At 36.7% G+C, this 27,500-nt stretch overlaps 1 protein-coding gene across 3 annotated transcripts in view; it reads left to right on the top strand.

Moving 5' to 3' along the window:
* shq1 (SHQ1, H/ACA ribonucleoprotein assembly factor) overlaps positions 1 to 27,112 on the top strand; it is a 45,939-nt gene extending 18,827 nt beyond the window's left edge. For all 3 annotated transcript variants that reach the window (XM_034903434.2, XM_034021143.3, XM_058988659.1), the window contains exons 8-12: positions 248 to 402; positions 1,225 to 1,278; positions 2,990 to 3,113; positions 9,228 to 9,348; positions 26,256 to 27,112. In XM_034903434.2, coding sequence (XP_034759325.2) covers positions 248 to 402; positions 1,225 to 1,278; positions 2,990 to 3,113; positions 9,228 to 9,348; positions 26,256 to 26,967 — 1,166 coding nt within the window. In that variant the 3' untranslated portion in view covers positions 26,968 to 27,112. The remainder of the gene's footprint in view (positions 1 to 247; positions 403 to 1,224; positions 1,279 to 2,989; positions 3,114 to 9,227; positions 9,349 to 26,255) is intronic.
* The last annotated feature ends 388 nt before the right edge of the window (positions 27,113 to 27,500 follow it).

Raw genomic sequence — 27,500 nt, 5'->3', positions numbered from 1 at the left:
TAGTCTTCAGTACAAGCACAGAGACCTGCCCATAAAAGGTGTTTACCGTATGCATTGAACAAAATGCCATTTTAAGCAGTATTCTTGAATCTGGGGCATGTGCTGGATGTACTGGAAATGCATTAGAAAGACTTTAAGCATCAGAAGAGACTCGTATGCCTGTACTTAAAAACAAAGAAAGAATATATGATATTCAGAAAGCATTGGGTCTTGTAACGTCTGTGATTGGATTCTGTCTTTGCTTTAGTGACTTTTTCAGAAGAGGAAAAGGAGCAGCTGAGAAAATTCACCAACAAATCCTACCTGTTAGATAAAAAAGCCTCTCAGCAAGTATGGATCAGCCTAGTTGATATAATTCTGGCATATGCCTATGAAGTCCGTGCCACTGAAGGAGAAACAAATGTAAGTGATTATTTTCAGCTCAATTTCATTTGCATGACAAACTTCGCAATGGTACGAGTAAGATCAGGGTCCTTTCTTCATCTATTATGTAAGTATTGCTTTTAGTGTCTCTATACACGATTCCCAGCCCAATAAGACATCTCATAAGAAGAACTACTAGATTACTTTGGTGTTTTTAGCACAACAAATGCCGCACTGCCTATGTGATCAGTTTTGTATTCCGTCTTTTGTAATCATTCTGTACAATGTGATTATTCTATTAAAGGAAAACTACATACTGTGCTTATATTATTTATTAATACATTTTAACCAGCATAACTGGAAAATGAAATATGTAAAACAACTCCTAATTTATAATTTTAGTGCAATTAAAAGATCAATGTTGAGCAGCTGAAGAGTTCTCTGAATATTGTAAATAGAAACCCTATGTTATACACAACAGTTTTGTACTTTTTTATTTCCTGGATTGAGAGTTCAGACTCACCTACTGTATTAGATAATTATGTACACTAACGACACAGTCTGTTCTTAAATTGATTTTACAATACAATGCTTCTCTCTTAGAGGTTTTTTTTGTTTTGTTTTGTTTTTTAACATCTCTTCATTTGGCTCACTGTTAGATATAGATGCTGTCTAAAGAGAAAAGTTAATCGACTGCATTCAAGGTCTTGTAACATCTGTCTCAATGCTATGTTGTGCATTTGGAAGCAGATCTCAGCATTATTGAGCATCTTTGAAATAAACGTTTATTTGTTCATAAATAATAGATCTATTTTTTGTAGGTTATGTGTTTACACTGCTAATGGTGCTGTGAAATTTCAGGTTGAATCAGCGTGGAATATAAGGAAGTTGAGTGGAACGCTCAGCTGGCTGGAGGTAAGACACGATAAAACAAACTTGATGGGTGTTTTTTTGAAAGTGTGGGTTTGAAAACAATAATATAAATGAAGTGATTTTGAAAGGGTAGTATTTGGGCTGCTGTAGAGACAGCTGAGTGAGAAAAACCCTTAACTTAAACATCAAGACAGTTTGTTGTAAACAGAAAGATACCTTTTGTTAAAAAAAAAAAAAAAAAAAGAAGTTTCTCTATCCTTTTTATGTCTGTGTCTCCCCTCATATTTCGTGAAAGAAATGAAAGAAAGAAGCATTTCCTGAGCACACTAGATAATTGAAACTGGAATGAGTGGGTCTGTTGATTTGAGGAGAGGATGGGGAGAAGTATCCCAGCTGTTTGGGCTGGAGCCAGGCCTGATGCATTATTCGCATTTTATCTGATAAATGAGACATCATGCATCCTGGGGCCTGCTACCTCCTACACCAGCAGCCTTCAGCAGAACCAAGATAAATGAGCTGACATGTCAGGAGGAGATCTTCTTTTATTGTGAATTCATTTTTAAAAGGAGTTCAATTTATTGTATCTCCTCGGTTTCATATCAGAGCTTCCTGATGCAATAAATTAACTATTGATGTATTGCCAATTCATTTTCATAGTGGATGGGTAGTGTTATTGCTTCTACTGTGTGTCATTTCATTTCTACTTTTGCCAGCTTTATAACCTTGACACGTGAAACAGACAAAGCTGTACGATCCTTGCATTTAATTTATTTAGCAACGTTATGTTGTAATGCAAGCAGATAGAGATTCCGGTCTTTGAAAAATTATGTTTAATGTCATATTGATCATGCAGATAATACTAAGGTATTTCTTATTCATGTGAAAATAAAGTACTGTATGACATTATACAAGTTGAATGATCTCATAACCATGCATACTATACTTTAGAAAACTCTGCCTCCAAACATAATGGTAATGACTGTACCACTCTCGAAACGCAGTCAGAGCATGGTTGCAATGATTAACAAATCTATTTTGCAATTAATTCTTTTATAGAACCATTCTTTTTTTTTGCCGTTAAAGCAAGATAACCCGTCTCCTGAAAGAATTGAGCAGATTAAATGCTTCTGACGATTAAAACACAGGCTTTACTGGAGTCTTTTAAGTTCTCCACAAGTATTTACTTTCTCTAAAAGGAAGTCATTAGGAGTAATTGGTCTGTAAACTGCTGCAATTAGTTCTGAGTTACCCTGTTTTTTGGTAATCCTTTCATTACTCTAACTGCCAGTGAATCAGAGGTGTTGTTATAACAGAAATTAAAATGATAAATGCTGACTAATTACTACCTCCACTGAAATATTAGTATTTTGTTGAAAATCTCAGGGACATGGTGCTACAAAAGTTACTGTTAATTACATTTTATTTATAAAAATAAAAATGTTCTAATTTACATTTGAAGGATTCCATTCTCAGGCAATACCTGACATCAGATAATAGAAACCAAGTACCGTATATGAGATGCATCTAGAACCACGCAAATTGTTTTCAAATGGGCCGTTCTCTTTTCACAGTTAATGCGTTCATATTTCATCTGCGAGTCAGAAGACAAGATCATGGCATTCCCTACGATACACTGCACTCTGAACCCCAAAAGCTGCAAGCTGGTGCTTATTGTCTATCTCCATATTGTGATTGGATCGGACTGTATTAGCAGCATTTCACTGTAATGTTGATCCTTTGTTTTATCTTTCAGTCATACAACTCAATTCAAAACGTCTTGGAGTCGTGTGGAAGACGAGTGCTGTGTTATCCTCTGTACAGACACTTCAAACTTATAGTGGCAGCAATACATGACACCAGTGTGATATTACAGCTGGGTAAGATATTTATATAAATGTGATTTTTTTTTTTTTTTTTGTACAAATTTAGTCGTCGCCAGTGGTTTTTACCCCGGTTTTCTCCCTAATTTGGAATGGCCATTATTATTATTTTTATCCCGGTTTATCGCTGCAACTCCCGCACCTACTCGGGGAAACGCCTCCCGAAACGTGTCCTGCCAAGCCATCTTTTTTCGTGCTGCAGGTCTACAGCGAAGCCACCAGACCCATAGAGCCGGAGGACAACACAGATCTGAGTGGCTTCTACAGCAGACCTGCAGGCACCCTATCGGCCACAGGAGTCGCTGGTGCGCGGTGAACCGAGGATTACCCTGCCGACTTGAACCCTCCCCACCCAGACGGCGCTCGGCTAATTATGCGCCGCCCCTGGGAACTCCCGGCCACGATCGGCAATGGCATAACCTGGACCCCACACGGAGCGCCTTTACTGGATGCGCCACTCGGGAGCCCCTTTGTTGCATTTTTATTAATATATATATATATATATATATATATATATATATATATATATATATATATATCTATATATCTACACAAGTATTGCAACAACAGTAATTTTTGGGGGGGGGGGTTTTAATAATGAAAAAAGTCTCCCTAAGGCTTTAATCCACATTAATCACTGTTGCTATTATCTTAAGCATGCTGTGCAATAACTTAACTGTACCTTATCCACGGTCCACCATGAACATCAAAACCTCAATAGTTTGTAAAGTTTATAATTTTGTTTTCTAAACCTTAAACCATTTAGACCTGAAATATATTGATATTGTCTTTGATTCAGCAGGGCACTAAGAACCAAGCAGTAAGTTTTACGGTGTAAATACATTTAGGGTTTATAAGATTAGCAGTTCCGTCAGTTTAACAAGTGTTTCATTTGCTAAGGCTTTCACACATTTTAAGTGCTGGTTTAGCATTTATGTGCAGGTCACAAGTTGCCTACCTCACTTGTTACATATAGACAGCTTGTATACAGTAAAGTTTAACAATTTTGTAATGCAATCTTTACTTCCCATTTTATCTTTGTCTTTGTGCGTCTCACATTTCAGAGCAGTCAGGAAACTGACATAACCTTGCTAATTTGCTTCCTGACCGTAGGGCTCTGTTGATACCTTTAAGACTGTGGTATGTCTCTTGAACACAAAGCCCAAGGATTAACCTAGAACTAGCGGATGTAACTTGCTGGCTACAAACTGTGCTTTGTTTTAAGCCTGTTCCTAATCAACTACCTATTACAGACTAAGCCCGATGATGGGTATTGCTTACAGCTAGCCTATCCTAACTGATACATTAAAACCATTACACCAGGTTTGAATCAGTACACTGATGATGGCACTATTTGAAACATCTTTCTACTTCACTGAGGTTTACTTTATACATTTTGAAGCTATGGATAAATTAGGCCTGGAAAAAACTGAGTTGCAGATGTGCATGTAATACCCCAACAATAAATATGTATGGGCTATCATTTTTTTTTTTTGCACCAATTGTACAAATTTTAATTTAATTCTCCAGTTTTACTGAGCACTTTGAGCTGACAGTTTTATGAAAGGCACTTTTGCTGTAGGCTATGTGTCTGTGTATGTCCTACTACTGTAGAGTAAATGTCCATAAATATCCCATAACTCTAGTAGGAGTGTGACAACACTGTACTCTAATGGTCAAAGAAGCTGTTGGAACAATGTAATGCACTACTTGAGTTCTCGGATGGGCAAGGTGAAGTCAGCAAACCTAGACCAGCAGTCGATCAGCTGTACACTATGCTGCTTCAGAGTGGGCTGTGATTTCTCCTGGATCTCATTACTCATGATACACAGATAATTGATCATCAAATGCAGTGGCAGTCAAACTAAATACCATGCAAGAAGTAATATGCGATGTAAGCTTGTAAAGACTAATACAAAGCTGAGGAGTGAACTACATATTCTTACCAGAACTATGCTTTATTTTTTTAATATATTGTATAGTTAAACATCTCTTTGGGGTATTGCTAATTTATACATTTATTTGCCTACCTACAAGTAGTAGCTTTATATTTGTAAACACAGGTTGCAAGTGAAGGTTAAAGTAAACATCAGTAAACGTTAGAAAAGCAAACCCATTAATATCTGCGCAGAGGTTATAACCTTCTAGGAAATTTTTTATATGCGTGAATATTTGAAGTCGGTTGGCAGGGTGTCAAGTATTTGCGAGTGGCTGTTGAATTAACTGACCAGGCCTGCAGTGGGAGGAATGGGGGCTCGTGCTGATGACATGGTGAATGTATTGCCAAGTAACTGGGCAAGAAAAAAAAACTTCATCTACAACCAAGGAGGCCAGCGTGTGAAGTGCTGTGTGCAAGGATCTCAATCAGCTAGTCTACTGTTGCTTGCAGGTGTCGCCTGTACTCTGTTTACTGCTGGAATTGTCTTTTTCTGCTGGCTGCTTTGTTCCTGCTTTAGAAATCTGATATCTCTCTCCACTTAAAACCCTTATCTTACGGTAGTCCATGAGGAGTCTGTGAACAGCCAAAAGATACGTTCTGTTTAGTTTGTTTTAATGTTATCTGGAAGCTTTTTTTGAAGCATCAAGATTAAAAGCTCTTATGTGGTTTACTGGTAAAGAACAGTTTTTATATATATATATATTCAGTGGAGTAAAAGTGACCAGTGAATTTTCCAACAGCTAGGCAAAGTTGCTGGAGTACTAATCCTCTTTTACTGTTAAGCCATGTCTCCTCAGGATATACACTGAACTACCATGGGAGGCCCATTAGCCTTTAAAGCTGTTTTTCACACTTGTCATTTGTGAGAACCAGTTGAGCCACGATTGCCTGAACTGAATTCCACATAGCCAGAGTCTGTGTGAATATGAGATCATATTCAACTATGAAGTGGTTCATACCATTTTTATGAGGCTTGATCTGTTTATTAGTAATAACCTTGCAGGTTATTTTAGATAATGATAGTAAGAGCACAGCTAGTCTATTATTATTATTATTATTATTATTATTATTATTATTATTTATTTCTTAGCAGACGCCCTTATCCAGGGCGACTTACAATTGTTACAAGATATCACATTATACATTATTTCACATTATACAGATATACCTAAAGTACCTTGCTCAAGGGTACAACAGCAGTGTCCCCCACTGGGGATTGAACCCACAACCCTCCAGTCAAGAGTCCAGAGCCCTAACCACTACTCCACACTGCTGCCGCAGTCTATAAAACACATTCTAGATATTGGGTAAAAAAACGACACAATACATATTTTGCATTTCACAATCTGGTGGTGTGATGTTAGGACTAAAAAGATTGTAGCCTAGATGCTTGTACATATGTGTATATATATATATAAACATTTGCCTTATGTTCTCCTTTCCACATGTGCAAACAATACAAAAACCAGGAACAGTGTATACATATTGAGCCCCAATGCAAATGAAAACCTCAAAGCTTGCAGTTTATATCCTGATCTAATACTGCAAATGTGTCCCAATCTCCGTACCATGGCACTGGCTCCAGCCAAATCTCCTTTTGTCTGTCTGCCTTACTTTTCTGTGATTCTTCCCTAGGGCTTACACACACACGATTAACTAACTCAACTTGTCATCGCAGTAAAAAACAGATGACTGTAGAAATCATAGCCTTGCTAACAGCTTGGCACTCTGGGCCATTGATGAAACAAAACCAGGCATTTATTGCATTCAGATATCCTTAAGGGAGAGGAAAACGGGATCGGATTACTTTGAAACTCTGATGCAAGCTTTCAGGATTTTGGCCAACTTAATGGTGCTCACTCGAAGGTCCTTGTTTAAATGAAAAACAAATGTTTGTGTAAGGTTTCCCTGAGTTTACACTGTGTGTTTTTGTATAAACTGGAATGTCACTGGGTAGTGCCAACAGGGGTCTGATTAGGGGGAGAAGGAGAGCAGGAGGTTGATCACAGCAGGCGCGTGAAGGAAGAGCAGAATGAAAAGTTTAGTGTGTTGTTTTGTTTCTTTGTTTGGTGTTGATGGTGTGGCTTTTGTAACTGGTTAAAATCAGCCACTATTGCAGAAAAGACCATTGCCTGCACTTGATCATTTTTTTTTTTTTTTACAGTGTTATCAAAAGTTCTTTAATAAAAAAGGACATGGTTGGTAAACGCCTACTAAAGAAAACAAAGTAGTCCACTTTTCAACAACCAAGAAAGTATTTGCCTAGATCTATTATCTGCATTTTTTTTTTTTTTTTTTGTTGAGTCCTGTTGCATAGCTGTTTTTACATTTTCCATTACAGGTTTTACTGTGTACTATGCTATGCAATGGGAGTCCTGTAATTATCGGGACGACTAGGATCGAAATTGTCCAGTTATATTGCAGAATGATCTGTGTCCTTTGAGATGCCGCTATGTACATTTATTGGTGACCTTTGCTTTTAGATGGCATCCTGGCTTTTTTCACCAAAGGATCTGTTTTTAAGAAATAAGAGACGCTGTTAAATGTTATTGACTTGTACATTTTTAGTAGTATAGCTTGGTAATACTCATGGGTAAGTTCAAGCTTTAGAATATTACAGTATTTAATTTTCATAGCGTTCCACCCTACTGTATAAATACAGTACATTGGGTAATGCACTGCACAGTGCAGTATTCTGAAGGTTGGCAGTGCATTTCAGTGTTTACTCTAAAGGTGGTGTGGTAAAGAATGTTTCTCTTCTAATGTATCAAGCTGTGTGCAATATCAATGTCAGGTTGAGGGCGGAACATTGTTTGATTAAAGAGAGTTTCTATTCATGCTGGATTGACTACAGCTGAAGATAATTTAACGTTGTTGCAAGACAACACACAAAGTAGGTATTGTTATTCAGTCATTTGCAAGTTAATACTGATTATCTTTGATTGTTCACGTGTGTTAACAACATTCCTAAAAATACTGCTGTTTAAACCTCAACTTGATGGAGATGCTTAAGCCGTGTTTCCATCTGCCACTGGGGCCGACTTGAAAGCGATTTTAAATCGATCCTGTTTGTTTCCATTAGTAGCAAATCAAGATCAAACCGATTATAATTGGGACTCTGTCAGCCCCCCAGTTAGCACTGCAAAACACCATTGCACTGATGGTGAAACTATCAGCAGTAGGTCTAGCGTGTAACCAACATCCTGTTTATTACTTGCTACAGTCTAAAACGCAAGAGAATGTCTGAAACAGTCCTGCTGCCAAAGACACCTTTATCAACGTGATAAGGATCTAATGTGATCTGATCCTGTTATCTGTGGCTGCAGGATCAAAGGACCTTGAACAAAGCTAAACTAATACCCGAGCATGTGTTAGAACATGTACCTGCATTTGACGAGTAACTGATACACAAAACATTTTAATCTGCTGCTACCAGTTTTATTTACCTTTGTTTCCTGAACAAGATTTAAAAATGTGTGATTCGTTGAATGAAGTCACTAATTACATATCTGCATAAGTCTGGTAAAACTTGGAACCAGATTCCTAGTAGGTGACCCCTACTTTGTATAATTTTTTGTGCAAGCTTTTCCAGCACTGTCCATAGAATAAACTTGTTTGTTCCAATTCTAAGGGTAGCTTATTTAATATATATTTAATGGTTTGTGCAGTGATTTGTGAAGGGGTAGAAGGGGGCAAATGATTAAATGTACCACATAAATATAATATTAAAATTGTTTCACCGGGAAAACCTCATTGTTTTCATGATACACTAAAACATTAAGCACAGTTCTCCAATGCCTATTGGGTGTCGGCTTTTAATTTGACAGTTAACACTGTGAAACTGCTTAATCTGCTGCAATTAACAATGAAGAAGTGTGCTGAAATAGATGGTGAAATAATCATGCCAGTCACCACAGTAATAGCTTTTAAAAGCAGGATTGTCAGCAATACTGTGCCGTAACCAAATAACCATCCTTGCATTAGTTAAAGTATGAATTTTATGTTTTTTTTTTGTTTTTTTTTTTTTTTGTTTTTTTTTTTTTAGCATATTACAATGTTTTTTTAATATTGCATAAAATCATTTTGGCAGTGAAACTGCTAATACCGTTGATTTCCTGTTATGTTGGCACTACAACAATTTCTATTAAGTGATATATTTTCTTTTTATCCAGGAAAAGCCTGCGTCCTGAAGTGCTTGTTGGCTATTCACAGGATTTTCCGAGAGAATGACCCTGCCTACATCCTTAATGATCTTTACATTTCAGACTACTGTGTCTGGATTCAAAAGGCCAAGTAAGTCATGAACCACTTATAACGTTGACTGACTAATCTGTATAGAATGAACAGGAGCTGAGGAGGATGCAGTGAGACAACATTGAGAATGCCACATCGTCCTTGATGGATACAGCTTGACAATTTGATTACTAATCTGTAGAACACATTGTGCCACTGCACAGACTAGCTCCAATGGGTATTAGTGTTAGAGGCTGGCACGGAACCGGGTACCTGCCGTGGAAAATACCTGGGTACCCGGATCTTTCTCGGGTAATGATTAATGTGTTATTGTTTTCTGTAAAACATTGATATCCTGTCCGTTAAGAAAAGGCTTAATGCAAAGTTTGTTTTAACGTTGTCTTTATTATGCCAGCCAGAGACCCACGCTTACATCTGTATTGTCATATTTTCTACATTTTCTTTAAATTCTCAAATTAATAAATCGATACCCGGGTAGTAAAAAGAGACCCGGGTAGGGTTCGGGTAGAGCAGTTTTGTATCTCTAAAATACTGATTTTCTTAGTAAGTACAGTATCAGCTTCTCTTCCTGCACTAAAAACCTATTTATTGTATAAAACCAATAACAGGTTCACTCTCATTCTGCTTAACATATCCCTTTAATTAAGGCTGTTTAGCGTGTTTCCACCTTTCGTTATGGTGTCTACTCATGTGTTTGAAACAAAGCGAGTAAACATGACATGCATGAATGAGATACATTCCTTAACCTGTTAATAATGTCTTGTTCTGGATTACACTACTCAATTAGGCATTCAGAGCTTATCAACACACACGATAAACAGTTCAGAATACCCTTAATATATTCTGATAAACATATGTGCTAGACTGAAGAGGAGCCTGGAGTGAGCACAGCAGACCGTGTTTACACTTGGCTTTTAATATGCAGGCAAGCCAGATGGAAAACTGCATCTTTAACCTCAAAGGTCTTCCTAATATTTCATCTCTTCAGTGGGCCCTTCTGCTAAGTGAGATTGCTGAAGCTCCACGTGCTGCCAGCTGTATATGCAGTTGTGAATACAGTATATACAATGTGTGTGGATTTTTATTTCATCTTCATGCACCAACTTCTGTTATATGAAAGCCCTAATTTATAAAACAATGTATTTCATAGCGTAGCCATACATTTAAATATGTGTACAGTAACAAAATGACAAAAGCCAATTCAGCAGTCTTGTATGTTTTAAATAAAACAAACATTTTGTGTAAAAGTAAACATAAATAAGACATGCTTTATTATTAGAGTCCCACAATTCACTTATATTATGCATTTGCTGTCTGTGTTGTTGCACTAGAGATTTTAGTTTTCTTGTGAGTAAGGATACTGCACTATGTTGCATTTGATTGCTTATAAGTATGATTCCAGTAATCTTAAAACCACTTATGCAGATTTTGTGCATTTCTCACTTACAGCAGTGTAAGCTAATGCAGTCTAAAGCGGTTAGTTGAACATTGTGTATAATTTACAGCTTTCACTTGAGCCCTGCGGTCTACTACTTGACTGCCCTGACTTATAATTTAGTACTGCATCTGAGACGGTGTAGCGATAATAAATCTTAAAACATTTAGAAAAACTAAAACCCTGTACGAAATCGATTTGCATGAGCCCATACAGCTAGCAATGTAAATCTCGGTGCAAAGATTTTATTTACCTTCTGGGTATGTCTTTGGTAAGTATATTTACAGTATTGTAGTGAAGGTATAGATACAGGCATAAATTTAAAAACAAAAAAAGTAGTTGTGTCTTACGTGAGTTGTTTACTGTTACTAAAGGATTGTCCATTTTATTGACTTTTTTATATTCCAACAACACTTTTATTCGGTAGTGCAAACCTGAAGGAGCAGTCAAAATAGCATTTTACCACATGTGGTGTTGGGCGTATCACAATTGAAAACAGAGTTTCAGTTCGGTTACAGTATTAAAATCTAGTTCCATTTTGTTCTACTTTGAGAGGGAACCCATTGAAATGCACGCCTCATATTTACAAGACGTCCTGCAGGATAGCAGCAGCACCACCACACAACAGCACCAAGGCTGCAAGCTTGAGAAATCAGAGTATATGTATAGCATTTAAAAATGTGTGAACTGCCTCTCATGCAGCTGAGATTACCTGCAGTGTTGAAAGCTGTAATCAGTGTCGGTGGTTGAACTTCCTCCAAGCCAGCAGAGGAATAGATGGAGGACAGCACACCCTAATGTTACCTCTCCGCTCTTCTTTTTAAGTTACGGCCAGCAATGTGAGAAATCGGGCTCCTTCTAAATCTGCTCTTAACAGATCAGACTTACAATAGGTTATCCAACCAGAAATCAATCTCGCCTGAGTTTAATAGATTTACCAGTTGAAAGAGATCCAGGCAACTATATAGGGAAAGCAGTTCATCTTAACCAGTTCACTGCATATTTGCTGGCACATGATTATTTTATTATATTATTTCAAAATACTAAAATGACTACCTAAAACTTTAGTAGAAAAGCCTTTTTGGTATTGCCATAGAGACCAGTCTCCTCAAGAAACTGTATGCAATACTGTGGATACTGTGTAGAGTTTAGCTGATAATAATTGACATAGAAACACAGTTTGCTGGTCCATCAATTATTGGCTGTTTAGATGCATGTAAACCTTGCCAAGTCGATTTAATTCTAACAAAACCCCATTAGCGAGTGTACGAAGTGTGCCATTTTTAAGGATAAAGTGTGCCATATTTAAGTAGAAGGATAAATTTTACAATTTTTTTTTTCAGACTGATTCATGACATTCTAAAAGCAAACGTGCATCTGAAATCCCTTTTGAGTTCTGTGGTGCTGAAGGGATGCTGTTCCTGGCATGACGTCCACTTTGGGGGCCTGTAACCATTTACCCTGTAACACTGACATTGCATATGAGTCTCAGATAACCTTCAGAAACTGCAGAGGCGACCACAGTGGTTCAGGAGTTCTCCCAAGTACAAAAGTTTGACAGACACACAGGGTGCCTCCATATACCCCCAGATTCTGATGTTCTTAAAGGCAGAATACATTTACACAATCCAAAGTGTGCACAAATCATTCTCATCCGTCATTCATTACATTTGGCTTTGCATGACGTTTTTCATAACGTCCTTAAAACGTTTGAGCTCTGCAAGGTTCTACTAGTAAGTGACTGATTTGATTATTATTTGACTTCATCGCCTGTGCAAGCTTCCTGCTGGTTGAATTAATTGCTGCTGTTAACAAGATGATTCAGTGTGATGTCGTGTGTCTGCCCGCCCCCCCCTCCCTCCCCACCATTGTTTAGAGAAAAAATAAAAAATGTTGTAACTGTTAGCCTACGTTTATGTAGCATTGAATCTCAAACAACACCAATATAGGCTAATAGTCATGGCATTATCCTGTTAAATGAAGGATAATCATGTTATGAGATCTTCACTCTGCACTGAACTCTAGTTGCCAAACTGTATGAGATAATAAGTGTGTCTCTCTCCTTAATTGAATAGACTCGTACTGAGTTGCGACACTTTCTGCTTCGTACACCCGATTCAGACTCTAATTAGTCATTATTTTTTACAGCCCCATAGGACTATTTTGTCTAAAGGAAGTTTTGCCTGAGATCCAATGAATAGACCCGATTTTAACTATTTAAGTATTGTAAATCATTTGTATTAAAAAAAAGCAATTTAATGCAATTTGTATATATTCTAACATAAATTAAAACTAGTACTTTATCTGATTTGTTTCATTTTTTATCTTCTGCCATTATAACGGATTGATTATTTGACAAATAATTAATAAGCTATTTTTGATTGATGCAACAATAACATTAGTTGTAGTCTTTAATATACATTCTCTATCTCTTTCTTACCATTTGACATAATAGGCATTCATGTCAGAAAAGATATACTGTACCTTATCTAATGATCTATCACTTGTCTTTCAGCCGTGTCCTAGAGGCATTATGCTGGTTTAGTATTCTTGTCTGCCAAGAATCCTTTCACTAATTTACAACACAGTAAATACTTCAGAGTAATTGAAAAACAGCCATAGTTCCACTCATAGAAGTAGGGAGAAGAGAGAGAGATAGACATTTGCAAAAGCACTGCATCGTTCAGTTTCTGTTGTACTACCTTTTATGTACTGCAGTAACACTTCAGTTTGTACAGCGAGTGAATGACATGATTGAGCTTCACTTGCAATGTTAACAAATCAGCTGAACCCGCCAGACTAATTGCCAGTAACAACCTAAGGTGGTGAATAAAAGAGTAGTTGTTAATCAAACCAATGCATTAATTGAGCTGAAGCATTGTACTGTGCTGTGTGTGAACCATACTTGAAGCCTTTTTTTTTTTTTTTAAATCAAATGATATCTGTCGCCATGAGGTATTTCATTGTACTTTTGCAGAATATAGTGCTCGATAAGGCCCTAACATCACAGTTCACTTGCAAATGAAAACGCACAAAAACAACTAAAGATCAGATAAAAAAAATAAAATAATAATCAATACATTATAGTATCTGAAACTGTTTAATGATTAACTGTTAAATTACCCTAGCTTGTCTCGTTCGCTTTGATTTGGCTGCATTTTTGTCAGGTGAAACTGGAGGAAGTGCTGTGTAACTGCACAATGTAAGATGGACTGATTTGACATTAGAGAGATATTAAAAAAACTGCAGGCTGTGACGGATAGTCAGATAAATTGTAACTTTGAAGAGATGGGCTTTGTATCAGAAAACTGGTGACGGGAGTTGGAAATTGCGTGACGGGTAAGTGCATTTGTTACATATATATATAATGGGGATTGATTTTATTCTTAATACAAGGGTGGGAAAACACAACTGATGTGTATCTGGGTAACGGATATCCGAGTTCTGACTGTAGTAAGAATCATAAAAAAAACTAAAAAGCTAAATATTTGTAAAGAAAAGTCACTCTAAGTAAAGCAGATTCATACTTTTGAAGCCTTATGTGTGGAAATTTTAAAGTAATCGGTGGTACCAAGTCAAAGTTATTCATGGACTGAACTGATACTGAAGTAATTGCCACAGGTTTATTTGTCTGATTTCTAAATGAATACAATAGAATTGTGAAACAGTGTGACTTGATTAATAACAATGTTTTATAGTATAGTTTCTACTTTTCCAGAATATCCATCAATGACTTTAGTTCTAGGTTAGGCCAACTAAAATACATTACCAAAGCTGATGTATCATCATACAGTGACTGTGTTTTTTTAATTTTAAGAATAACACCCATCAACACTTTGGAAACAAAATACCTTAGCAGTAGTCTTGAGGTGAGAAAGATACTAATCAGCTTATAAACCTATAGTTTGCCACCATACATTCTACAGGAAGTGGACATAGTAAATCTACATCTACATCTTTAATGTCAGGAAGCATTGGTAACAGAAAATAACAACGCTTGTTCCTAAAATGAAGATGTAAATATGCTTAAAACAAGTCTTAGTCCTGTTCTGTGGCGGCTGTTATGTTTATCTCTCATGCATTCTCGGATTGCTGGTGGTGATTGCTAGGTGTGGATGCTGTGGTTACTACGGTGTAAGGTTTGGATACAAGAGTATTGCAGTAGCTTTTGATTGTTTTGTTGTTTCATTGTATTTTATTGTTGTTTAAGTTGTTGTAGCTAACAAAATATAGGCCTTCACTGCAAAATGAAGGCCTAAATGTGTTGATGGAGTTTGTTTGACCTTTTTTAAGGTCAGTTTCAGAGATGTTAAATTACTACACCCCCTGTTCTCATTAAGAATCAAACCAGTTTGCAGTGTTATAACATAATGATTGGCAAGTCTGGTGGCAGTGCTTCACTGTGGGAAGTGTGAAGCTCCCATAAATAAGCAGAATATTAATTGCATTCACAGTGTGTTGATATAAGGATTGTGTTGACCGTTTCTTTAGCTGTGTGTCACTCCTAGCACATACCGTCATACAAACTGATTTTAAAGAGCAAGGGTTTAAAGAAAATCAAACATTTTCAAGTGATGACCTGGGACTGACCAGCAGGGCAGAAAGGGTTCAATACATTCTGAAGTAGATGGCTCCTGCCTTGTACTATCAGGATATCTAATTGGTTGTGTATTTTGACCTTGTCGAGATATATACAGTATAGTGGCACCAAACAAGCTTGTACAAGAACATGTGAGTCTTTACCAGGTACTTTTGCACTCATATCATTTACTGTACACTAGCAAAGTTTCAGCAGTCCTAAACTTGTTCATGCATGGTTTGTTAGGTACTGTACCAAAACAAATTATTTTCTCATAGCAATGAGTTATTCAAGTAGTGTTTTCACATTGTAATGATACCAAAGCACACATCACTGCATGATCCTCAAGCAAGTACAAAATTAGGATTTCTACAGCAATTGAACGTTCTAAATTCTTAAAAGCAGAATACATTAACCATGTGCTGCATGCTTAACTCACTCCAAAGATCTACTGTCACTCACAAAATAGCCAACTCTCCTTTTTGCTCAGCTTCGTCTCCTGAGTCTTTCTCGGCTGCTTGCTATGCTGTCATATATACCATAATGATAACTACCCAGAAGAGTGAGATTGTGCCTAACCACCTCCCAATCCCACCTCACTGGTCTGTTTGGTAGCACAGGTGCTGGCTGGATAGGATTTACCCTCCTTCACGTATTGTTTGTGCTGTATTTCAGTCCTGACATCTATTAATATGGATATAAATAAAATGATATCCACTCTTGTTTTTTTTCTCTGCCCCTGATTGAATATCTGTTCACCTTGTACTGTACATACACAGCTCATAAGACGTCAGGCAGGTTAGACTTTCCAGCCATTCTTTAATTGAGATATATTGCCAGTAGATGGATTTGCACTGCCTTAATATTCATTGTGCAGACAGAATGGCTAGTCAGCACTGCTTAGATGGTGTAACTCCAAATCTTCTGGGAGGACACCCATCCCCCATAAGCTTTATGGCTTCCTTCCAAGTGCTTCACTGAGCATTAGGGTTAAGGGTTAGGTACAGCTCTGTAATCTACCACCACCTGTGCAGTATTTTCTCTACATTAAATTACACAGAACAAGATACCCAAGGGAAAGCTGTTATGCTAGAAGAGATAGTAAGATGTATCCTCTCAAAAACAGTAAACTAAATACAGTTATTTCAGTAAAGATAGAGGGCTTTGAAGCAAATGCAAAGGGAGATTTTCTGAGTGGAATAACATTCTCAAACTATCAAGACACAGGTTACTTGCAGGAAGATGTTCTCTTTTTCTGAGTAGTTTCTTGCTAGTTTGTGTAGTTTTAATGTGTTAAGAAGATATAGAAATATTGAACTGATACAACATATGTCAACTGTTGGTTATCTATCCAACAGCCCCAAATAATCTTAAACATTAAAATGCCAAGTCAAAATAAGGAGACTGATTCACGGCTGGCTGTGTTCTGTGTGATTGAAAAGAGCAATCGGGCAGGGATGCTTTTCTTGAATAATCCAATTCGGCAGAATTACTGTGCTTCTCGTCAAGAGGAAAGCTCAAAGTAGTTTGAAGCACTATGCAATCTGCATTGAGAAGGGTGTCAGCGTTGTGCTGTGGCTGTAAGGTTAATTTCACATATTCATGTATCCAGGTGCCCTGCTGATCAGAGATGAGTAAAATCACTGTAGGTGTTAACACAGGTCAGTTTTACTGATTTGGTCACAGCATGATTTATTTTATACATGAAACCACTAACCCTACCTCGCCACCTCCCTTCCGCTTGCTTGCCATTAGGTTAATACTGCTTAAAGGGATTTTATACCATGCAATAGTGGTTACTAGTACCCAGTTTGACTTGGAACAAGTGATGGACCATTAATCATGTGTCTTTTAAAAATAATCTTTTTTTTTTTCTTCTTTATGGTGAATAAAACTGCAATATGTATTTTTTTACATCTACATAATTGTGTTTCAAGAAGCAAGTCCCTGTATCTCTATTTCACACATTTACTTTTAAGAAGCTCACAAAACATAATGATCTCTCAGTGTTAAACTGGTGTTAGATTATATATATATATATATATATATATATATATATATATATATATATATATATATAACATTATACAATCTGGGATTTTAATACAGCACAATGTGTAACTGACAAGTCTGTGTACGAGCATCATCTTCTATCTGAAATCAAACGGAACTCGCCTGCCCACGGCTGTCTTACCTGTGAAACACTGTGCTTGGGCGACGGCTAGCACGCCCCACAGAGCACTGAACACACGCCACCATTCTTTAATTATGTTATATTGTTGGTTTTGAAGACAGTTTCCACTCCGAGGGGCGGACACCACTTTGTATCTTGCGCTGATTAACCCCATGAGTGAATACAACACTTATTTGTTACTGACCCTCCCAGCAGGTGGTGCGAATGTGAGGATCCTGATGATGGAGTATATATATATATGTGTGTGTGTGTGTATGTGTGTGTGTCTATATATATATATATAGATATATATATATATATATATATATGTATGTATATATATATATATATATATATGTATGTATATATATATATATATATATATATATATATATATATATATATATATATATATATATATATATATATATGTATATGTGTGTGTGTGTGTGTGTATATATATATATATATATATATAAAACATGGACTGTAGAGGAGGGCTGTAGTAGACAATTATTGACCCGAGGGAAGACTGTTGTTTCCGACAGGAAAATGTTCGGTGCAGGTAACAATAGTCTTCCTGAGGGGCACTTAACTTTCCGCTATGGCTGACTCTGCAGTACATATTTAATATATGAATCAGGCAACAAAATAAGTGGGGCAATGTTTGATAGTAAGTATTATAGTAAGTACATATTGACATTTTGTTTAAATGTAGTTGATACAGCATAAGTAAATAAATAAATAACAGAAAATGTTTTTGAAGTTCATACCGCATAGTTAGCACAGTTTTTCTCTGAAACATGTATTTGTTTAGTTATTTGTATTAATTTTAGTATTGTTTAATTATATTTGTTAATTGTTTTATTATGAAATTATCCCCTGCACCTGGTGATCATTGTAAATTAGAGCCAGGTGCAGGGTATTTAAAGAAAGCAGCCACTCTCTTCGGGGCTGCTGTGTGCATAAGCCTGTGCGTGTGCGTGTGCGTGTGCGTGTGTGTGTGTGTGTACAGCCGTAGTGAAAAGAAAGGTAGTGTAAAACCTTTTGGTTTGTGAAAAACTGAGTGTTTTTGTTTGTTTTGTTTAACAGGTGAACAGCTTAGCTGTCCTGTTTTATAGTTTAGGTTCCTGTTTATGTTTAGTTATTGCTCAAGTAGAGCTAGGTGTTTGTTTTCCTTTATTTTTATTTAGTATCATTAAAAATAGTGCGTCAGTGCTTTCAAAACCTCAAGTTCAGTGTCTGGGTCTGCTTTTAAAGGGGCAACGAACCGCAGAGAGGAAGCTGGTTCACATTTATATATATATATATATATATATATATATATATATATATATATATATATATATATATATATATATATATTGCAGATGGTTTGTTCCTTAAAGAAAGTGCTGTGAAAGAGAATTTTTTAAACTGAAACACCAACTGAGGATCTCTTTTATTTATTTATTTATATAGGAAATTACTCATACGCTCACAAAATGCAGTGAGCTGGATTGGAAATAGAAAAAGCAAGTGCAAAAGCACATTTTCAAGAAAGGTATAAAGTAATTCTAAGAAAACTAACAAGAATGACACTGCTGTCTCCGGCAATTAGTTTGTTTATTTCTTTGTTTTTGTTTTTTCAGGTCTAACGATTGTTTTATTCCTGTCACAAAATGTGCCTTTGTCTTTGCACTTCAAAGTAAGGCACTGAGACTTGAAACTGAAGAGCACAAAAAAGCAATGCAGATAAGATCTGTCAATGGAAAAAGTACTCATTTAGGTTTTTGTGATGTGGTGGATTTAAATTTGATTGTCTTGGTGTACACAGTATCTAAACCAGGCAGTTAAAACAGTTACTTTAAATACTGTTGCAGGTTCTTGAAAAGTGTGGGCTTTGTGAACATTGATATCCAGGAAAGCAGAATAAAGTCAGTATACATATCTGTCAATTTAAGGGCCTTGCATTGTGAGATTAAATTATCTGTAATTATGGGTGGCTGACAGGTGCCATAGAATGTTAGGCGTGATTACTGTAGCCTAGATGTCACCCAAATCCATTCTCAAATTCTAATGCTTTCATTCGCAAAAAAAACCAAACACCTACTAATAATGCTTTGATCTGTTTAGAGGCCTGGAGTACATCAAGATTATACAGCAATACAATAACAACTAGTAGCCATAGCAGCACTATACATTTTATATTAAAAATGTGTATGATTGAAAACTGAAGTCAGGCTTTGTCTGCAGTTATTTTGTATTCTAGGTTGAAACTGTCTTCAAAAACCAAATCTGATTCTTCCATTGTTGGCTTGCCATGACACAGATTTACTACACAGCCAGAAGCCCTGTATGGAATATAGATATAGAACTAAATGGCTTTCTTTCCAGTGTAGAAGCAAATCCATCTGTTTTGGGGGATGTTCATGAGAAAGTGTGGTATAATTGAAATGCCATTATGTTCAGGTATTTTTGTCTCATTATGCAATGGGAGGTTCTTCAGGGCCCCCAAAACAGCAAGCTTTTGAAATGTTAGCTAAATAATGACTTCCCTCTGGGAAATAGGTCTTTCAAGTCACTCCACTGATCGATGGAATGCTTTTTGTTGATCCTGGCCGTCTCCGGGAGTCGTGTGCTACATTATCAGCTGCCTGCCCTGGTGTCAGCATGTCATGCCTTCGCAGGTCAGTGGGATCTGGCAAAGGAAATGAAACACTGCAGTTACTGCAGGATTAATAGCAGGCCTCCCATGATAGGAAGTGGTGAAAAGTTGATTGATTGTCTGCAGTAAAACTACAGTAGGAAACAGGATATAAGGTTTCTATTTTTACTTGTTTTTCATATGTTCTGTGTTAGGAGATGGAGATGGGAAGTTTGTCAAGCGATTTAAAAAAAAAAAAATGTAATCTTGGTTTTAATCACATATTTAATTGATACAATTACTGCAATTCCTGCATCCAGCTTTATTATTATTATTATTATTATTGTTATTATTATTATTTTAAAGTTCTTCTCTATGGAAGGCCATCTGGGTCAAAAACTTACTTGAAAACGTGTCGATGGCCACTGTTTACTGTGGAGAAATGGCAATGGCAAGGAATGAAAAAAAAAGATAAAAATAAATAAAATGCAGTGTCAACTTTATGTACTGTTTATTTCGGGAATAAACAAAACACCGTGTAACTTGAACTGCTATTTGGTAACCTTTGTTTTGTAGTTAATTCACTGGGGTAAAGTAAGGCCTACACAACATATGCTTTACTCCTGGGATATTTTTCTACTTTGTGTTACATATTGTAACATCTTGCTGTAAAATAAAGGCACACACACAAGGGTCACGCCCCCCCGACCCTGCCTGCGTTCTGAGCAATATAATGGCTTGTATTACTTTTTGAAAACAAACGAACAAATATTTAAATTATGAGCGAATATCCGAACATGAAAATCCTGTGTTTGCCCCAGCACTAGTATCAAGTATTCCTTTAAGCTAATAGTACAATCTAGACAGTCTGAAACTGCGACACAAGATGACCCTTACCCTCTTTATTTATGGAACTTAGTAGCAGAATATTTGTTGTCAGGTACCTGATTTTTATTCATCACCAGCCTCAAACTCTAAGTTAAAGGACAGGTTTCATTAAATAAAATATAGAATCAATTTCAAATAATGCATTCCTCTACAGTACCAATGTTTATGCTATGAGTTACATCCAGCTTCTTCAGTATTACCTGGTGGACAAAAGCCCAATTATATTAATTTTGTAGGTTACTGATGTGCTTTTTTTTTTTTTTTTTGTTAAATAGAGGGAAAACATATATGCTTTTTTGTAGGCATTGTGAATTGTGCTGGAAACACCTTTTAATTGAAGTCTATTAGGAGGTGATCTTTGATTTTAATGCCCATTGGTTGGAAAAAGTAGTTTCTTAAGTAATTGCCCATTTAAATGCTGTATTGTTGTCTGACCACATAAAATCTCACTTTATTCATGATAAATTAGGCTGGCCCAGATACTGCTGTGTAGCAACACATAGAGGTCAGCTGTTAATGAAGGGAAATCTGCATGCTGCCTAGCCATTGTACTAGAGGTGAATTGGAGTGATTTCAATTATTGCCTGAAAAGAAAATGCATTAAATATATGAAAAATACATCTTGCTTATTTTAAAAACACTGTTTCTTTCAAGGCTGAAGTTCTTTAATTAACTATCCCAATATATTCTGTTGAATCCAATTATATTCAGCTTGGAGAGTTTACATGGATCCAAGATGCATTGATTTATTACTGCATGTATATACTGTGTGATGGATGTGTTTTATCGTTCATATGGAAACTGTTTTATGTAGACCATTTGGATGTTAGTAAATCTACAATAGTATCTCCTTAACTAAATCAGAATTGAACATGCTAATAGTACATTGTATACTGTGTATGCATATACTATATTAAGAAAGATAAAATATAAATCCACTTGACGTAGAATTCTTAGTTGGAAAACTCCAATATGATTGTATTCTGTTGCCATAAGAATGTATTGGATAATCTAACAAGACATTGAAATGCAACGCAGATTGGAGATTTGATAAAATATTATTGGGCACTGCTGGTGATAAACAATTGGAGGACTACATCAACATCACGTTCAGTAAAGATGTATAGTATATCTGTTCTGTGCTGGGAATATTGGCATTGGGAGGCCTCCCGTGAGGGTTAGTTAAAAGTCAGTTTATGTGATGTTGTACTTTTGAGCCTACACACATAAATCCATAACAAACCTCCTGTCAGTTATACACAGGCTCCAAGACAATCTCTCAAGGTGATGTGAAATATGTAAATTATTTTATGAATTTACCATCGCTAATAAAATCACACCAGGCTTCTGTGTAAAAAATATACTCTTTTTGAGAACAAAAATGTACATATCCTATTTTTCAAATCTGCATTTCTTTTTGCCAATGGCATAGACCATCATGTTTTGTAGAGATGAGGCTTAAGCCACCATTAATGATTTATCTGCAAGTGGACTTGATTTAAGTAGCTTAAGCAGGTTCACAATTGGTTGTACAGTTGCTCCGTGAATATTGGATGTTTTAAGGTAATGCTTGTTCTGATTTTTATACTGGGGGGGGGGGGGGGGGGGGTTACTTTGGGATCAAGGGTGTGACGTCTTTGTAGGAAGTGAAAACAATAGCTCCCCCTTTTCCTTAACATGTCTTTAGCTGCACAATACCCACTTCACACACAGGAAGTGATTGTAGTGTAAAGAGAAATCCTCTCATTAAAGACAGGGAAACCAGTCAGGAAAAGATTGTTGGAATGCCCTGTTAACTTATTTAATAAAGTCTGCCTAACACACCAGGAGAGTCAGATAATCTGCTATTGCTCCACATTCAGGCAGGCCGTTGCCAGGCCGTTGTCAATACAAGCACATTTTTTAAATGAGTTTTCTACTGAATCACATCAGGCTGCTTGAAAGTAAAGTCTGTATTACTGAGATGATGGCTCTAGAGGGAAACAGATTGGCTTAGACTAGCCATGCAGTTTAATCATAATTATAAATGTGCATTATAAATAATACTCTTGGTGTTTTTCATTTTTACTTCACAACCTCTTCTGGGAGTGATTCCCAGTAAGGGTATCTGCTTTCATGCACACTATAAAGCTTGGTGCATCTGGGGCACTGACTGCAGGGCTTGAGTTCAGGAGGCACTGTAGCTGGTTGGTCTTTGTCCAAGATGCAGAGAATAATTAGGGCCCAGAGGAAGAGAACAGTTGGAGATGTATGCTGGAGCTCTGGAGAGCAGCTCACTGCAAAATACAAGCTGCAAAATTATTTTTCAAATTATAAACAGAAAAAAAATGGTCATGTTGTGCTTTGAGTGTTTTGTTGCCCCCATCTTTCAAATGCTCTGCACACTACAAATATAAGAGACAACTTTAAATAAAATGAGGGATTTTCATACGGATTAGGTGGGGGGGGGGGGGGGAAACTCCTGCAGAATTCAAATCTCTTTTCAATAGCTGAATTCGAGACATGGCAGTAGGAGCAGCATGGACAGCATACTTGTCTCATTATGGTATAATCGTATAACTTGCTATTGTGAACAAGTCCAGTCTTCACTCCCATCAATTGATCACTTAAGTAGATTGAAGCAGTCATGCAGCAGGAAACAGAAAGAGTGGCTTCAGCTCTGACCTTGATGACTGTCGGGGATCTGTGGAGAACTAGATAAGTGAATAGAAAAAAAGGCACTCAGGGCTACTTCAGAACAATGCTTCTAAATTGGCCATTTAAAGACATAAAATGTGGACCGTGCAAGGAAGGTCGTTTTACATTTTGTCCTTTCAATGTGGGGATGTGGGGGTGGGGAGAGGACCTTGTGCCACTATCCTCCAACAAGTATTGAATAAGTATGGAGAAAGACTGCTTTCTGAAGATAATGGTTTCTTTGAATACCGTAAAACTTCAAATAATTGCCGGGTCTCAAATAATGATCTGTCTCCAATAAGCACCGGGTCTGCTGGCAAATATTGTAAATAAACGCCGGGTCTCTGTCATTGCCATTGAAGATGAGGAGGAGCTTGAGCGTAATGAACTGCTAATAAGTGACAGGATTAATAAATAATAATAATAATAGAAAACATAATTTAAGGTAGGCCTAGATGTAATGAATATTTGTTTAATACAGTTATTACGTTATTGAACATTTTTATAATTTTAAACGTGCTGAAAATAGGCCAGATACAAACCTCTTGATGTATTTTAACTTGTTTTGTTGTATTAGCAATGTACAAGTTTGAGATTAAACAATAAATTATTTTTGATAATTATACTTATTGCATTCTATGATTTTTATTATTATTATTATTATTATTATTATTATTATTATTATTATTATTATTATTAACAATGGTAGATCTAATTCCATTTTTAAATTCAAATTCGTATACTGTTTGTTTATTTTCCAATGTTTTACATACCATAGCCTTGTTAACCAGTGCATATATAAAGACTGTAATAATACTTTCACTTTATACTTGAGAGTGTACAATACAATGTAATTTTGTTATAAAACAAAACTGTTACTTACTTCCCACTGACACACAACCTTTTAACAAAGTTGCTGGAATGTTTAAATTGAGTTACGACGTTGCTACAAGGTTGTGTGTTAGCGGATTCTCAATGACGCATGTGAAGCTAGAGATCTAATATAAACACCAGTCTCCAATGCGTGCCAGGTCTGCTGACAAATATTGTAAATAAACACCAGAGGTGTTTAATTGAAGTTTTATGGTAGATAATTGTCACATCTTCAAGAGAAATATGTCCCATAAGTGTAGTGTTAACCCACATTTTATCCATCTACTATTCATAAACCACTGGGTGGGACATTATAGAACTCAAATGGAAATGCTCTCTTTATCATTTCCGAATTGTTCTTGCTTTCCAATTTATTTTTTTTGTAATGGAGGCTGTGTGGTCCAGTAGTTAAAGAAACCGGCTTGTAACCAGAAGGTCCCCAGTTCAAATCCCACCTCAGCCACTGACTTATTGTGTGACCCTGAGCAAGTCACTTAACCTCCTTGTGCTCCGTCTTTCGGGTGAGATGTAATTGTAAGTGACTCTGCAACTGATGCATAGTTCACACACCCTAGTCTCTGTAAGTCGCCTTGGATAAAGGCGTCTGCTAAATAAACAAATAATAATAATAATAAATAACAACTAAAACCGAATATCAGATGCCTCTAAGTTTAAATAACAAAATAAGTTGCCTACTGGTTTTATGGTGCGACTAAACATGTGAAAGCCAGACTCTCATTCATACCATACTTCAGGGGTTAAGACTGTGTGATCTGGTGATGCTTGCTTGCTGTCTGTTTGTGTGTGTAGTACTCCCTAATCTGACTGAGTTCATTATCAGCTCACTGTACAATCACTATTTTAAGGATGATATGGGTTAGGATGAGTTTAAACAGCCAAAGAAAACCTTTCAGTGCTTTGGAAGTATCAATATTAATTGAATATATTTTACATAGCCCCCCTGGGTTATTTTATGATTGCTTTTACAAGTATAAAATAACAGGCATTGAATTTGTGAACAGCTTTTAACATGTTTAGATTTCATGGGTGGTTTGTTTTGATAATCATAAAATATTGTAAAGCACTTTCAATGTTTGGGCAAAGCATGCTTTTGGGTATTAAAATGTGTGTGTTTCTTCATGGTAGAGATGTTTAGGGATGTGTATACAATTATAAAACTTAAACTTAGTACCAGATTAATACTGTAAAGCCATAAATATTTGCAAGCCTTTTATTATGCCTTTTTTTTGCTTATGAAAAAAAAGCAAACATGTTTGGCACCAATATCAAATTCCACTAACAATACATACTCTGTATATTGCAACAGGTTCCTAACATTTCTGGAGAAAAATAGGTTTTATGGGTGTGATTCATTAAATATTTTGGTCTCAAATATTTATGGCTTTACAGTATTTGTCTAGAAACCCAAGGCTTGGTATGCTTTGCCAAATCTTCTTTATTGGAAGTAGAAACACTGATGAGGTTTATGCAGATATTAATCTATTTAGTAAAATAAAAGACTGTGGTAGTAACTAGCATGTCAGTAGCCTTTAGGTATCCCTAGATATATTTGAAAACCAGAAGGTTTTATTTGTTCATTTATTTTTAATTGGGGGAGCTATTTAAACATTCCGTTCAAGCTGCACAGGATTCTTGTTACAGAGTTGTATTAATGTTGTATTTTTTTTATACACAGATCCAAAAAAGTGGTTGCTCTCGCTGAGGTCCTCCTGAAAACCAAGCTCCGAAAGGCAGACCTAGGTTTTGAATTGGAGGAGCTGGAAGCAGCAGCTCTGTTAGTACAGGAAGAAGAAAACCGACTAACAGCAGCTTGTCAAGTCTCCAGGCAAAGGCAGAGCTCTTCAGAGAGCGAGGAGGAGACGGGGGACTCTGGTGAATCAAGCAGCTGTTCTTCAAGCGGGACAGACGAGTCCGATTCAGAGAAGGGAGATTCTCCAGGCAGAGCTAAAGACGTACAAATCAAACAACCAAGCATTGTGGAGCAAAAGGCTGGTCCTCCAGGAGCAACGATCATCCCTGTGGCAAATCCTAGAGCTGAGCAGTTAGACTGTGCTGCAGAACTGCTAGCTGATGAAAATGCAGCTCTTTCAGATTCCGCTGTGAAAAAGGTTCAAAGTGCCTCTTCGTCGATAACCAGAAAACTAATAGAAGAACTCGGGGTGCAAGTGCACTCAGTAGTGAAGATCTCCGAGTGGTCTGAAGGGGCTGCTTCTGAAAGCTGTAACATGCTGCAGGATGAACAAGCAAAGCCTTCTGTAGAAAGCACAGAGCACACAGTGCCGGGACCAGCAGCAGCAGCTCAACAGGGGAATTTCTTAGAGGTGTGTCCTAAGAGAAGCCCCTTGCTAATCATAGCAAACAGCCATGAGGATGTAGAAGATTCTTAGAGTGTGACATGAATGCAGAGAGAGATAAGAGACTTCAAGACTGGTGCCAGGAGGTCTTAACCCCTTCCTACTGCTTGCTTGCAAAGCATGACTAACTAATTAGCAGGATTAACTTGATGCATAATTAAATTAACTTCCACCCATACTCATTGGCAGTGTCAGTCTTTTGGAAACCAGCATTGTAGAATTCTCTGAAGCATGAGCAGTAAGCATTCAATTGTCATTGTTTTTTTTTTTTGTTTTTTTTGTTTTTAAATATATACTCCTTGAGAGAGAAAAAAGATAATGTTTTGTCTTAACAAGATTCTGCAATTATCTCCAACATAAAACCATAAAACTCATAGAAAGAGTGTCTATCTTAAACATTTCTGTTTTCGATACTGTAGTTTAAATTTCACCTGACCTAACTTGTTTCATTCTCTCAGATCTTTCCTAATATTGTATTTGTATGCCTTAGGTGTGCATTGATCAAATCACAGTGCCAGGTGGATGATTAATTACTGTAAACATCTGTTACAGTCATAAGATATAGG

The sequence above is a fragment of the Acipenser ruthenus genome, chromosome 16, assembly GCF_902713425.1.
Source record: "Acipenser ruthenus chromosome 16, fAciRut3.2 maternal haplotype, whole genome shotgun sequence".
Lineage (NCBI taxonomy): Eukaryota > Metazoa > Chordata > Actinopteri > Acipenseriformes > Acipenseridae > Acipenser > Acipenser ruthenus.
Note: the sequence above shows the minus strand (reverse complement) of the source record. Positions and strands in the feature narration are given on the sequence as shown.